The sequence below is a fragment of the Castor canadensis genome, chromosome 17, assembly GCF_047511655.1.
Source record: "Castor canadensis chromosome 17, mCasCan1.hap1v2, whole genome shotgun sequence".
Lineage (NCBI taxonomy): Eukaryota > Metazoa > Chordata > Mammalia > Rodentia > Castoridae > Castor > Castor canadensis.
Genome location: NC_133402.1, coordinates 46,281,991 through 46,297,521, shown reverse-complemented (window position 1 = coordinate 46,297,521; position 15,531 = coordinate 46,281,991). Strand labels below are relative to the sequence as shown.

Genomic DNA, 15,531 nt, shown 5'->3' with positions numbered 1-15,531 from the left:
GGCTTCGCACTCCAGGATCATCAGAGGCAGGGCCATGATGGAGGCCTTCTGCCTGAGGCCTCACACTGAGTCAGCTTTCTCTTATTCCTTCAGCATTACCCCCGGAGGCAGATACCGCCCCCTGCCCTGAAGCACAGATGCACACAGCTGCACGCAAGCAGATGATGACAGGTGATGGAGTTGCCACTATCTCCATGTTAGACCTACTTCACTAATTCAGAGATTAAATTAACCCAAGGTCATCTCTGTCCCACTTCCTCAGGAAGGAAGGAGGGGACACTAGGAAGGGAGGAAGAAAAGGAAAGGAGAAGAGGAAATTCCAAACACAGATGGATAGGCTACTTTAAGTTCTGTTTAATTGTGTATAAGGAGCATACTTATTAAGATGTGGCTACAAGTCTCAGGACATGCCAGAGCCCTATCTAGTGGCTGCAGAAGACATTCACATACTTCTGAAGCCTTGGACAGTCTGCTGTCCACTCTCTCAACCTGGTCAGGCAGCTGCTTATGGATTCCTGAAAGTGCAAGGAGACTGTTCGAACTAAGTTTTCCTTCTTCCTTGCTCTGTACATAGGGCATCCTTCCTGCTCACGTACTAAGTCCAGTTTCTAACTGTCAGCCAAGTTCATTCTTTTTTTTTTTTATTCATTTATTCACATGTGCATACACCAAGTTCATTCTTAAAAACCACAGTTTCTACTGCCTGGCAGCAGCCAGTCACAGACAAGGGGGCCTTATTAACATGCTGAGCCCCAGCAGAGCATGTCTTTCCATCATGATCCTTTCCCAAGAGCCCCGTTTCTGAGCAATCAGACAGTGAAGAGAATGCTCTGTGGACAGACAGCCAGAGCATGGCCCTTCCTGTGAAACAGCGACTTCTGAGGCCACAGCTCTGCTGACTGCAAACCACAGAGAGAACTGACTTCAAGGAATTAGTGTCTCTCTGACAAGAGTCCATGTTTGAGCTGTCTCACACAGAGAGAAAAGGCCTCCTTAGCCCAGGTATGTCGAGGTCCAGCTCCTGCATGGGAAAGCCAGGAGCCAAAAACAGAGGCCTGCACTATGCCCCTGGGCCTCAGCACCTTCCCTTCTGCAGAATACATACTGAAATGAGTGCTGCTGTAAAATCGTCAAGTTACATAACTACTGTAAAAATCTGGGTCAGACAGTGCATGCCTGGAGTCCCAGCACTTGAGAGGCGGAGGCAGGAGGATGAAAGGTTCAAGACCAGCCTGGGACACACAATAAGATCCTGTCTCAAAAAACAAACAAAACAACCCAACCCCAAACAAAGCAAAATATCTGGAAAAAAACAACAGTGCATTTAAAAATAATAAAACCAGTAAGTTTACCACCCAGAGACAACTATTATTGACATGCTGGCATAATTCTTTCTAGTCTTTTTCTCTTTCTCTCTCTTTTTCTTTTTCTTCTTTCTTTTTTTCTTTTTTGTGGTACTGAGGTTTGAACTGGGCCATGCCCCAGGAATTTTTTTTTTTAAAGTAGTACCAGGGCCTCACAAGCACTCTATCATCTGAGCCAGGTACCCAGTCCTTCCTTTTTTTATTTTTGAAAGCAGAAGGATTTATTTATTTATATATTTACTTCTTGAAAGATTAACTCTAGTGTGTGAACAAAAGAGAATTAAGGATGAGCCCAGGTTTGAGCTCTAACCATGACAGTCGACAATTAGTACGAGAAAAATTAAATGAGTATATGTTAATTTTTTCCCTCACCCTCCTGACTCACAGAAACATGAAGATCTGTTTGACTTCTCTTTTTAAATTTTTAATTTTTTTAATGTTTTAAAAATTGTGCTGGGTGAGGGCATATTGTGGCATTTACAAAAGTTCTCACAATATATCAAATATATCATACTTGAATTCACCCCTCCATCATTCTCCTTTATCCTCTCTCCTCCCTTTTTTAATTTTTATGACAGGGTTCTATGCAGACCAGTCTTGCCTTGAACTTGCAATCCTCCTGCCTTAGACTCTCAAGTGCTAGGATTACAGGTGTGGATCACCACATCTGGCTCAAATCCCTCCTGAAAGGACACTACTAATCAAAAGAATTCCAGAAACAGATCTATAAAATTCTGATTTATAGAGATTTCAAGGCACACGTGATTGGTGGGTCTCAATTTTTCCACCCAGACCAACTTGATAAAAGTTGTTTGGAGGCTCTCTGACTTCTGCTTGAAGAACTCTCAATCACTTGCTATAGAAAGTGGGTGATTTTCACTGTACTTGTGGCTGAATGGTTTACCAAAACACACTGGACAGGTGCTAGGCATGGTGGTGTATATCTATAATTCCAGCTATTCAGGAGGCAGAGGCAGGACTGCAAGTTCAAAGCCAACCCAGGCAAAAAGGTACCTGCGTCAAAAACAAAATGAAAACAAAGTTGTGGGGGTGTAACTCAAGTGGGAGAGCCAAGTGTGAGGTCCTGGGAGTATGAGAGAGAGAGAAAGAATGCCTCTGACCATGAGGCAGTGTTAGGGGGACAGTTTTCAGAGGCTATAGTTACCTGGATATCACTCAACAGGAGGAACATTGACAGCAGTGCTGAGAAACACTACCGATGACCTCTGTGCCATCTTCCCAAGGGGTAGCTTTGAGTACTCAAAGCATGGAACAGAATCTTACCATCTTGAAAAGAATTTAAAGAAAATGAGAATAACTGCACAGGTTTCCCTTTCTCTCTCTCCCTCTCCCTCTCGCTCTCTTTCTGGTGGCACTGGGGTTTGAACTTAGGGACTCAATGCTTGCAAGGCAGGGGCCCTATCTTGAGCCATGCCCCTATACCCTTTCAGCTTTGGTTATTTTTTGGACAGCTCCTTGTGTTTTCCTTAGAGTTGGATTTGGATGGAGTCTTCCTATCTACACCACGCATCCCTTGCAGCTTACTACCATGCCCAGCTTATTTGTTGAGATGGGCTCTCTCTAACTTTTTGCCTGGGCTGGCCTCAAACCTCAATCCTTCCAATCTTCGCTTTCTGAATAGCTGGAATTACAGGTATGAGCCAATGTGCCTGGTAGGACATTCTTTTAAAGAACATAAACTTTTATCTGTTTGTATCAAGGGATTAAACTCAACTTCCTTAAACAAAGAAGAATACATTATATATTCACTAAGAATGTATAATACCTGTGACAGAAGAGGACACAATTCCCATCCTCAGGATAATTTTTACTTAGGTAAATTCACTTCTATAGGTAAGAAATGCAAAAATGCAAAGAACTGTAAGTTCTAAAACCTGAAATACAGACATTTTAACTAATCTTACATCTTTAACTAATTTACACAAGGATCATGCTGGTAATGTGCACAGTGCCCTTCTGATGCAGATGAGTTTATTTTTATACATGAAGGTCTCTGGGCCTAATGAGAAGAAAATTAGTTTAAGCATTTAATTTATATCCTAAATTAGTTTTCTGTACAGTAGACATCTTTAATTCCATGTGTGCAGTGCAGAGGAGCTGGTCTGAGGGTGGGATGGAGACAGGGAACTTCAAATGTGCTTCTTTTTAATGAAACTGGGTCTTTGCCTGCACTACACAGGTTTTAAAAGTAACATATTTTTATGTATCAGAATTTTAAAAACACATATCCTTTGACCCAGTGTTAGGACTCCAGATTTGCTTTCCTTTCCTTGCTAAGAATATAGTCACTAAACCGTTTTTCTCTTTTGTAATAATAAATTGAAAAAATAGATGACTGCTTAAATAAATTATGGTATACTATGCACCAATTAAAAATGGGAAATTTGTTTACACTGTTTTGGAAAGACTACCAAGGTAGTCAAAAAACCAAAAGACATATACCTAATATATGTCATATTTAAAATGAGTGTATCATTAAAGACCATATATATGGAGATAAGCAAAGTATTTTTCTGGAAAAAATCAAAAGAAACAAAAGTGGAGGAAAGGGATGGCGGGGAGGTGCAATGAGGAAGACAGCAAATTCACTCACTGTGCAGTTAACTTTTTCATCTCAGACAAGCATTACTTTTTTTTAAAATTGTCAACATGAGCTATCTGGATGGGGAGATAATCAGACACCCTCATCCTTTTTTCTCTGTAATTAAAAAATATTCTAAAGGATGTCTCAGGCATTATGCTTCTAGCAAGATAGCAGAGAAGAGAGCCTGAATTACTGTCTTAGTGAAAACCACCTAAAAGAGCCAGACAAAATATAAAACACATTGTTTAAGATGTGTTATTGAACCAGCAAAAACAAACAAACAAACAAACAGAACAAATGACCAACAAAAACTCATCCCCTGCCCCCACATAAACAAAACAGCTAGAAAGTAGAGTCCCTGTGGCCACTTGCGCCCTGAGGCATCCATGGGCCCCCGGTGATGATGGTGAACCTCTGAGCACGCCATAGAGCCCAGAAGGTGGGAAGGAAAACTGGGGCTGAGCCACCTTGGGAGCAGGCCCTGCAGAAAGGCAGGTACCATCAATGTCAAGTGAGTCAGAAATGAACTGGAGGCTTGGTACAGAAAAGCAAGGAAACTTGCCTTCATGACCATGAGGCTGTCAGGAAGGAAAGGAAACTTTCTTGAGACTCTGGGCCCTTGCAGAGTCTGGGACTGAATCTAAGCCACCTGTATGGTCCTGAAAACCTGAAGCGGCGAATTTAATTAAAAGTGGCTTGGGTTGGCAGCATCTCCAGACATCAGGGAGAAGAAATCATCTCTAGCAGAGGTCGGAAGAGTCCCATAAACAGCATCAAGGCATATGAGCTCACAGCTAAATATCACACTCTCACACACACACACACACACATGCTCCAAGGGAACAAAGCTGCATGAGTAAGGACAGTAGAAACAACAAATGATAATTCATATCTATAATGACCTTAGATATAAGATTATCAGTTAGATATATAAAATAGCTATGTCCAATATATTTTAGGAAATAAAGGTTTGAGACTGGAGGTGTGGTTCAAGTATACCTGCAAAAAGACCTGAATTCAAATCCCAGTCCCATAAAAAAAAAAAAAAAGCCTGAAATATAGCAAGACTATACAAACAAGGCATATTTTAAAAGCCCAGAACTTTTTTGTTTGAGACAGGGTCTTGTTATAGTCTGGCCTGAAACTATGTAGTGCAGGCTAGTCTTGACTTTGCGATCCTCCTGCCTCAGCCTCCTCAATGCTGGGACCATAGGTATGTGCCATCATTCCTGTCCAGAACTTCTAGAAATTGAAAATGTAATGAATGAAATAAAAAACTCAAAGTTAATCAGGAGATTAGAGACAAAGACAATTAGACACTGGAAGACAGACACAAAGAAATCACCCCAGCGAATCATTGGTGGCTCACACCTGTAATCCTAGTAACTCAGGAGGCAGAGATCAGGAGGACTGCAGTTCAAAGCCAGCCCGGGAAATCAGTTCACAAGACCCTACCTTGGAAAAAACCATCACCAAAAAACCCCAAAAGGGCTCAAGGTGTAGGCCCTAAGTTCAAAACCCATATTGCAAAAAAAGAAAGAAAGAAAGAAAGAAATCACCCAAGGCTGGGTAAAGTGGCTCACCCCTGCAATGCCAGCTACTTGGGAGGCAGAGATCAGGAGGATGGAGGCTAGAGGCCAGACTGAACAAAAAAAATCTGGGTGTGGTGGTGCACACCTGTCATTCTAGCTACGCAGGAAGCATAAATAGGAGGATCAAGGTCCAGGCTGGCTCAGGCATAAATGTCAGATCTTATTTGAAAAATAATGAGAGCAAAAGAGCTAAGGCTGTAGCTCAAGTGGTAGAATGCCTGCCTGCTAAGAGTGAGGCCCTGAGTTCAAATCCCAGTACTGGGAGGGAGAGGAATAAAGAAGAATGATGGAGGGGGTGAATTCAAGCATGATATATTTGATATATTGTAAGAACTTTTGTAAATGCTGCAATGTAACCCAGCACAATAAAAAAGAAAAATTTTTTAAAAAAGCAAATGTTAGCTGGGGAGGAACGGGATGTGTAGGAAGAGGGGGGATGTGATTGGCGAGAAGGCACCTTGGGTGTTCTAGGTATTAGTAATATAATATTCTATTTCTACAACTGAGGAGTCAGGCATGGGTGTTCATTCCCCACCCCCCTCCTTCCTTTCTTCTTTCCTAGACAGCGTCTCGTTGTGTAGCCCAGGCTTGCCTTGAACTGTGATCCTCCTTCCTCCCCATCCTGAGTGCATTTTAGTCTTTACATTGTACAATATACTGAATATGTTTTTACTATATATAGGCTACTTCATGGGAAGAAAGCATGCCGAGATGTTTTTTGAATGTTAGGAAGAACCGATTATAGGCCAACAGGAAAAGAATTTACGTGCATTTACAATGTGATTTTCTAGGGTCTAATCCATCGTACCCATTTATCAGGAGTGATAAGCTAGGATGTAGCCAAGCTTAGAAAACGAAGTTCACACAGAGGGACTGGATAATAACCATGATCTCATATGAGATGCTGTGAAAAGCCACATAATATCAAGGCCACTCCTTTCTGCCTCACAAATAAAAATCTCAAATCACTTAACTAGACAGAGAAGCCCTGAAGGCTAGACTCTATGCCAATATGCCATATCCCATGCCATAGCTGATTAGCAATACATATACAGCTGACAAGGACCTCTAAAATAGACTTGAAAAATAGAAATCTTCTGCTACATATGTTTACTTTGCTTCAGAAGAAGTGACAGCTGCTTCAAGTTGCTGTTTGTGAATTTAATTCTTTTGCAAAGTAGTATAAGTACTCACCTGTGTTTGACCATTTTTTGATCGTGGCAAAAATGACTGAGGAATCTTGCGTAGAACAAGTGCATGACGGCATGTTCTTTCCCTCCAATGTATAAATCCACAGGCATCCAGTAATCTGCCAGGGCTGGGTTGAAAGGACTAGAAGAAAGAGGAATGGGCATTTTAAAAACGTACTCCACCACGACTACATAAATTAGGTAGACCTATTGTAATTTGCATATGCCCTGCATGAATTATGTCAGGGAAATACAGTGATTTTCTTTTAAGAATACAGTTAAAGAAAAGCTTATGTAATGAAGGAGATAAAAGTCAGATTAGTGTTAACTTAAGAAATTTATAAGAACGGCTACAGAAGACATTACTGATATATTTTAATAAATGCATTTTTTTCATATAAAATGAGAACAAGAGAAAAACATAACAGCACAAAAAGGTATCTCGGCATAATGAGTATTTGAGTACCTAGGGTTGTTTTTACGGGACTGAGATTTTTCAGATCTTAACAATAGGGGGCGTTGTGGCACTTACAATGGAGACTAATATGCAAATACCAAATGTTTCATTTTGAAAGCAGAAATTCAGTTTTATTTTTAAAAGTCACTTTAAAAGAGTCAGCAAGAGTATGGATGTGGCTTACTGAAGCAATGAAGTATATTCGGGGTATAATTGTCATAAACGAGCCCAGCAAGCTCTACTATGGACTTCTTTGCCAGCAAGATGCTGAAGGACAGGCCTCCTACGACGCCTTGGTACTAAGGGAGGAAAGGAACCTTCCCTTCCTCTGTTTTCTGGCTGCGGCCCTTGGGAAAAGGGACAGTGCTGACTGGGATAGACCTCTGCATTCCCAGCTAACACCCTCACTTCAGGTCAATCACAGATCTCTCTCCTCGAAGGATTTGTGCTCTATGGTTTCAAATACTGGCAAATTCTCTCTCCCCCACCTCCAGGCACTTTCCCCAGCATGGACTGGGCTGGCCCTAGCTATGAGGCTGGAAGCAGGAGCTTGTCACTCAGCCAACCATCACACGTGTGCATTTTAGCTTGGTTTCTCTCCTCTGGTTACTATGCCAACATTCTGGTAAAATTAAAACAAAACAAAACAAAACAAAAAACCTAACAAATGGCTCCCTAAAGAAACTGAACTGCAGATCCAGAAAGAGAAGTGAAGGATGGTATTTAGTTGGGAAACAAGTTTGAGATAAATTAAGAAATGAAATGTTCAGAGTAGCTGGGATTTATGATCTACCCAAGAAACCATCCTAGAGAGAACAACAGCGCTAGGAAGAAAATGAAGAGACCAGGGTTATTCATACATGGGGACTGGGAAGGCATCAGCTACACCTGGCACCAGGCAAGGGTCCCTTGCTGGGCTTTCAGGTCTGCATTGAAGGCTTTGTTTTGAAGCCCTGCGGGGGAAGGAGCCTGCCTTCCTGCATCTAAGCCAGCTGTTACTGAATGGGAGGCACAGTGGCCCCTCTCTACAAGGTGGCCCAGGAGAGGGCCACTCAGGTGGTTCCCAGTCACAGTAATCACTTGGCATCCTTTCTGCCTCTGTGGGAGATCTTTCACTGAGGATCCCACTCATTTCTGGAATGAACTCAAATGATGGAATTATAATACTGCAGGCAGGGAGGGCCAGCAGCAGCCATCTCACCAGAAATGCATTCTTGCACAACCAACGAAGAACAGGAGTGTTTTGTTTGCTTGTTCGTTTTTGAAATACAGCCTGGCTACATAGGGTCTGGAACTCACTATCCTCCTACCTCAGCTTCCCGAGCGCTGGCATTACAGGCATGCATCACTGCATCTACTTTTCACTTGTTAGCTATTTCTCCTGATAATTATTTAAAACGGTTTATAGTTTTTATTGTTTTACCATTTTAGGAATTTTATCTATTCACTGTATGTGGTAAAGGCAATGCTTCTTAGCTCTCTAAAGCTCCTCATCTTCTCTCCTTCCTGTAGAGTAACACCATGATTTTCAGTGAAGTACGTTAACACTACATTCTTACAGGAAATAAACTGCAGTGCCCTGCAAGGAGGGTGTGACAGTAGCATTTCCTTCCTTTTTCTGTTTTGTTTGTTTGTTTTATAGTTAGAATTTACTTGGTGGTGATTAATCTACGTTAATGATTTGATATGCTCACTTTAAGGAGCCTGCTTTGCTTTGTTTTATTTTGCCTTCAGTGCTGGGATCAAAGCCAGGGCTCTCACATGCTAGGTAAGCACTCCACCAATGATCTTCCCATCCCACCCAAGATATCCTGGTGTTCTTTTTTCTCCCTAGTACTGGGGTTTCAACACAGGACCTTATGCTTGCTAGGCAAGCTCTCTGCCACTTAAGTCATGCCCCCAGCACTTTTTCTTTTAGTTCACCTTTAAGATAGGGTCTCACACTCTTGTCCAGGACTGGCCTTGAACCAAGATCCTCCTACCTATGTCCCCATGTAGCTGAGATTATAGAAGTGCGACACTACATCTGGCTTTTTTGTTGAGAGAGGTCTCACTTTTTTGCCTGGGCCAGAAGAGGCTCTGTTTTGAGGCCGCAGTTGACCAACAAGGTCAGCTGCTGTGTCTTTGGGTCCACTGTGGTGTTCCTGCCAGCCCATGCTCTCTTAGCACTCCCAGGAGGCAAGAGGGAGGGCACAAGAGCAGAGTCATTTCTGCCTGCCTTGGGGTTCTGACATGGACATGTTTGCTTGGGACTTCCCACTGGCTCAGCTGAGGCCCTGGGAGCTGGCTGTGGTCTTAGGCTCCTTCATGGGACCCTCCCTCCTCCTGCTTCTCCTGCACCTGCCACACATGACCACAGTCCAGCTCCTTATTCCATGTTCTGCACAGGCCCTCCCCATTATATCTCTCACATGTCTAATTCTGTTTTGTGCTTGCCTCTTGGAGGATGCAAAATGACACACGCCACCAGCTCAGCAGGCATTACCTGTGAGGATTGTGAGGGTCAGTGTATCTGAAGTAGTACCATGCAGAGTCCACGAAGGTGTCCATTGTGTCTGTCTCTCTCCTGGCTGCTCCTTTGCACCTGAGAAATCAATGAGGTTCAGTAAATGGTTTCATTTAAAATATAATACAGTTCCCCCAGCTTTTGAGAAAGCTGTGACAATGAGCATGAATTTAAAATGTCATAAGAACAATACCACATTATGAAAAGACAATTCGGAGACAGCTCGCTTTTTGAACTGTATGGTACATGACGTTTTACAGAAATTTACAAAATGCAAATCTTAATCTTCAACCACTAAAGGCCTTTTTCTTCACTTCTCTGAATTTAACCTGGTAGGAAATCTAATCACCTGAGAGGACAAGGCAGCTTGTCTCTCTTGTGCATGAACTTCTACTTCAGGCATATCAGGACTGCCTTCAGCCAGTGCCAATTTTATGATGCTTATGAAGCAAATCAATGGATGAAGAGAAAGCAAAAACCAAATGTGGCTAGATGTGCTGAAAAATGAATTCAGGCGGGGGGGCTCATTCCTGTAATCCCAGCTACTGGGTTGGGGAGGGCTGAGATACAGAGGATCCCAGTTCAAGGGCAGACCCACTAAATAGTTTTCAAGATCTCCATCTCCAAAATAACAAGAGCAAAATGGACTGAAAGTATGGCTCAAGTGGTAGAGAATCTGCTTTGCAAGCTCAAAGCCCTGAGTTCAAACCCCAGTCCCATCAAAAAAAAAAAAAAAAAAAAAAACCTGGGTTTTTCCTCTGCCTCTGCTCTATGGCATGGGATGCAGAACTCCATTGGATGACCTTGGAAGGCCCAAAGGTTCCTATCGGTCTGTGGGAATCATTTGGGAGCATCCCTTCTCAACTCTTTGACAAATGGTGTCAAGCTGGGAGCTTGCCATTAGCTCTGGTGGGGAGTATGTACCACACAGAAATGGGCAACCATTGGAAATCAGGACTCCCCTGCAGACAGCTGGTTACTACACATTTATAAATACATTGCTGCTTAAAAGTGGGATCCTTTTTGAAGGGCAAAGAGAGCACTACTGATACAGAGAGAATGAAATGAGATCCTTGGTGTGTGAAGGGTTGAAAAGAAGATGCACTCCCTGCTGGGTGTGGCGGTGCACGCCTCTAATCCCAGCCTGGGCTATATGGTGAGACCCTGCCTTAAAAAACACCAAAATGGGGAGAGAAAGAGAGGGAGGGGAGAGAAGGGGAGGAGAGGAGAGGAGATTCTTTCTGCATTCTCTGTCCTAGGGATGGAGACACCCAGGGTTAAGGCTCACAGGGCCCAAGTGATAATTCACACGAATGTTCATAGGGTGTGGGCCTGTAGAGCTGGAAAAGAACAAGCTGTCAAATGCCATTCCATCCAGGGACTCAAGAGAAAGGACCCTTGGTCAAGCCTTGCTCAAAAGGGGGCTTAGCTCCCGAGACTCCTAGGCCTGATCAGCAGTGGACCAGCACCTCTTGTCTGTGGGTAGAGCCGGCTGTCAACAGGACCCTTGTGGCAATGGGAAGCCACATCAGGAGAGCACAGTGCAGGCTGAAGGCTCTCCCTTTGGAGGCACAGAAGCAGGGCCAAGTGTACCTCTACAGGCAGTGTGAGTCCTTGGGGGTTCTTAGAGAATTGGGAAGGAGGAATGAGGAATTCCATGAGGAATGGAGAAATATTCTGCTAATTAAGCATGCAAGGACTTTTTAATTTAAAAACAAAAGAAGGGTTGTACTTTATATGTTGCATTTGTGAAGCAGTTCACACAGGCTTAGTCAGGGCCTCCCACTGGGCACATAGAGGCCCCTAGGGTAGGAGCTTGTCAGAGAAGCCCTTGGGATATCCTGTTTCCCACCCAAGCCTGCTGGTCTCAATAGTGTACCTCTAAATTAGAGCCCAGTCTTTATGTGAAGAGCAATCAACCACAGAGATACTATTTTAGGAAATAACCAGAAGATAAAGGTGATCTTTTCTTCCTCACTTGACTTGTCCACTGGTACCAGTGCAGGTACCAGTTTATAAAAGGCATCACATCTGGTTAACAACACTCAAGGTTCTGGAGTTCAAGAGTGAAGAACCTGTACCTGTTGATCTCTGGCTGCTGTAGTCTACCTCTGCTATCTCTCCTGGTGGCACTAGCTCATTGACTCTCAGCCCTGGATGCTCACTGAACTAATCTCAAGGCCTGGTCTCTGGCCTCCAGACATTCTGCAGTCAAGGTGGGAAGTACTGACCCACCAACAAGCTGCAACTGCGGCAATGGGTGTAGGCCTCTTGTTACCACTAATCAGCAAAGAGAGCATGCTAGTTTCCTCCCAGAGCCACAGTCTCCTCCCAGGAAGCAGACCAGCGTTTCCTGTGTTCCTTAACAAGCTCCATGGCAAGTTTCAAAGTGGCATGGGTGACAGTGGTCCCACTCCCCTCTACTAGACATATGCTAGGTGCTCTGTGAAGCACACATGTGCTCATCTGTCTTTGGTAAAGCCCTGCAGTTCTTGCTGAGAGAACTGCAGCTCAGAGAGGTTAAGCAACTTTCCCCAGTTCAGATGGCCATTTAAGAGGCAGAAGGACCTGAATCCATCATTGTCTGATTCTGTAGCCTAAGTCTTTCAATTGCACTATGCAGCTACCCAGATACCAGCCCAGGAACTCAGCTCTACCCAGGCAGAAAACTAAACTATTGTTATCATTATTGTAATTTTGGTGGAACTGGGGTTTGAACTCAGAGCTTCATGCTTGCAAAGCAGGTGATCACAAATAAGGCTGCTTGAGTCACACTTCCAGTCCATTTTTCTCTGTTTATTTTGGAGATGGGGTCTTATTTGCCCAGGCTGGCTTCGAACCGTGATTCTCCCGATCTCAGCCAAGTAGCTAGGATTACAGGTGTGAGTCATAGGTGCCTGACAAACTATTTTAACACATCTTCATAATGATCCCTAAGCAGAGAAAAATGGCTCCTTTATAGAAGGAAGGAGGAAAATCCTTGATAAGTTATTTGTTTAATCAACTGACATGGCATCATAAAATCACACTTGAGACGCTAGTGAACTGACAGAAAAGCAGAATCTTACTCCAAGAGAGGAGAAGGGCAATGTGATAGGCTTCTGTATATCAGAGAATGCAGGCCCTGAAAACACTGCATGTCTTCTACTCTCAGATCTCCACTATTATCACAAGCAAACACCCTTTCTCCTCTCCAGGGAGCTCTGTGGAATACAAAATGGAAGACAGTGGTCTTTTTGTAAATACAATGATCACTTGTAGTCTTCCACCTGTTGGATCAGATGTTTCTGAAGGAGAAGGGAGGGTGCCCACACAGGGGCTGGACCAAACCCTTCTCTCAAAGGTCTCTACAGACTTGCAGTCTCTCCAGGCTTGGAAGTCAGGAGAAAGGGAGCAGTGAGCACTAGGGAAAAGGAGGGTATCAGAGATGCTGGGGGACATGACTCTTTACCTTGGGCAGGAGCAGTTCACCCACTCTGAGGCTGAGGCCAATGGGGAGCCTCCCTTGCCAGTGAAGGATGTGATGTTGGGCAAGGTGACTGGCAAGTCCTCCAGAGGAACAGGAATAGGGCCGCAGGCCGGGCAATGTATGATGGGGATCGGTGTGCCCCAGTATCGCTGCCGTGAGATCAGCCAGTCCTTCAGTTTGTTACTTGTCACGTCTCCGCCCACTCTCTTCTCCCGGGCTTTCTGTGTCAGGGCTAGAAAGGCATTTTGCCGGGTCATACCTGTGAACTGAGAGGGAAAGGAGAGACAGCTATTCCTCTCTGTAAGATGGTTCCTCTCTGTAAGATGGGTGCCACCCCCGTATCACATTCCACCCCACTCCCAAGGGACTGTCTGTGCCAGGACACATTGTGACTTTCACAAGCGCTGGGTACTTTTGCCTTTGTAGGCCCCTTCCTCCTTAAGATATATTAAAAATCACATCTTACCTCTGTAGTGATAGAAGAAAAATACAATATTATCCTAAGGAGAAGGAGGGGGACCAACTGGGGCTTAGGCCTGAAGAAGCAGACCACTCCCTTCGTTTTTAAGCACCCTCATTTTATAGACAGCAGGGCAGGACACCGATAGCACAGAAGAAAAATTCTCTTTTCACTGATGCATTCAGAGAACCAAATGAATGGAATAAATTGAGACAGTGTAGTTTCCTAACAACCTTGGGATTGGTTCAGTGCAGACATACTGTCACCATCTATGCGTGGGGCTTATGCTAGACCTTGGGGGCACAAAGATAAATGCAGTGTGGTCATGGCCTTAAGAGGCTCAGTAATGAAACATAAATAAGGCCCAGCTTGGTGGCACAAGCCTGTAACCCCAACCCCTTGGGAGGCAGAGATCTGGAGGAACACAGCTTGAGGCCACTGTGGGCAAAAAGTTAGTGAGACCCCCATCTCAACAAATAACCTGGGCATGGTGGCTCATGCCTGTAACTGCAGCTATGCAAGAGGCATTGGTAGGAGCATCATATTCCCAGGCTGGACCTGTGCAAAAAAACTAGAACTTACTTGAAAAATAATCTAAAGAAAGCAAAAAGGGCTGAGGGTGTGACTCAAGTGGTAGAGTGCCTGCCTAACAAGTATGAGATAGTAAGGTTCAAACCTCAGTACTGCCAAAAAATAAATAAATAAAAAGAAAAGAAAGAATAGCCATGTTTACCAAAAGGAGCCCCTCTTTTTAATTTTTTTTTTGTGTGTGTGTGTGATCTGAAGCACCTTCAGTAGTACAGGGCTATGCTCTGGGAACACCTCTTCTCCAACCTGCCCTGCACTCCTGTTGTCATACAGTTATGAAGCAAATTATGACAAGCTTTCTTCACTGTCTTTCTGTTCCAGAAGCTCACAGAAGAAATCAGCTTTTCAGTGTCTCCTTCCCTTCACTTACTGACAGAATCCTTTTGCCTAGATACTCAGCCTGGAGCCAGGACAGAACTCCAGTGACCACCTGAAGCCAGGTAGAATCAGTGCTTGGGTCCTACATGAAGGAGGGGTGTTTCTCTGAGCACTTGAGAAGTCTAATTTGGGCCAAGGATGGCCTGTTCTTTGCCCCAGAGACTTGGAGGGGGCTCGCTTCCACATACCTTGGGTAGGCACTCTTTACCCCCAGGGGCCTGTTCAAACAAGGTCTAAAACATGGCTCTGGGTTCAATATCTTAGAGCACGATTCATGTCTGGTGATGCAATTTATGAAGTGAAGGCATGAACATGAAGTCAGGAAATGTTATTACTCCTTATAAAGGAAAACAAACCAACCAACCTTGGCCATTATTCCCTTGTTCGCAGATAGATAAGATTATCTGATTCCAAACCAAGAAGCCTGGGTGTCCAGGTCTGACAGGATCAGGCTCGCCCAGGGAGGGGACAGTAAGCACTCATCCAGTGAGGCACAGCGTGGCCAGTATATCCTGGATTCTGCCTCACTTTAGAATCACCTAGGCAACTTTGCAGTCCCATTGTATTCTCACCACTGGTTATCACTAGATTAAAGTACATGCTGGGGCCCAAGTCTCAGTATTTTACCACTTTCCAGAGTGCTCTAAGCCACATGTTCCAACCTTAATGCTCACGCGGATCACACAGAGATCTTATTTGAATGGGATGGGGCCTGAGAGCCCATATTTCTAACAAGTGATGCCAGTGCCACTGGTCCTGGGACCAGGCTTTGAGTAGCAAGGTTATAAGCCAATGAATCTCAAAATGTGGTCCTTGGACTGCCAGCAGCAGCAACACTTGCAGATTTGCTAGAAAAGCCAATTCCTAGCTCCCACCTGAAAGACATGAGTCTGAATCTTGGCTGGGGCCTGGGACCCTGTGT

General features: G+C 44.1%; 1 protein-coding gene across 1 annotated transcript in view; it reads right to left on the bottom strand.

The window, feature by feature from the left end:
• Nucleotides 1–15,531, bottom strand: part of Lars2 (leucyl-tRNA synthetase 2, mitochondrial) — a 136,218-nt gene that overhangs the window by 30,170 nt on the left and 90,517 nt on the right. The window contains exons 12-14 of the mRNA XM_074059886.1: nucleotides 13,166–13,449; nucleotides 9,694–9,792; nucleotides 6,756–6,893 (exon numbers count right to left, since the gene is read on the bottom strand). Coding sequence (XP_073915987.1) covers nucleotides 6,756–6,893; nucleotides 9,694–9,792; nucleotides 13,166–13,449 — 521 coding nt within the window. The remainder of the gene's footprint in view (nucleotides 1–6,755; nucleotides 6,894–9,693; nucleotides 9,793–13,165; nucleotides 13,450–15,531) is intronic.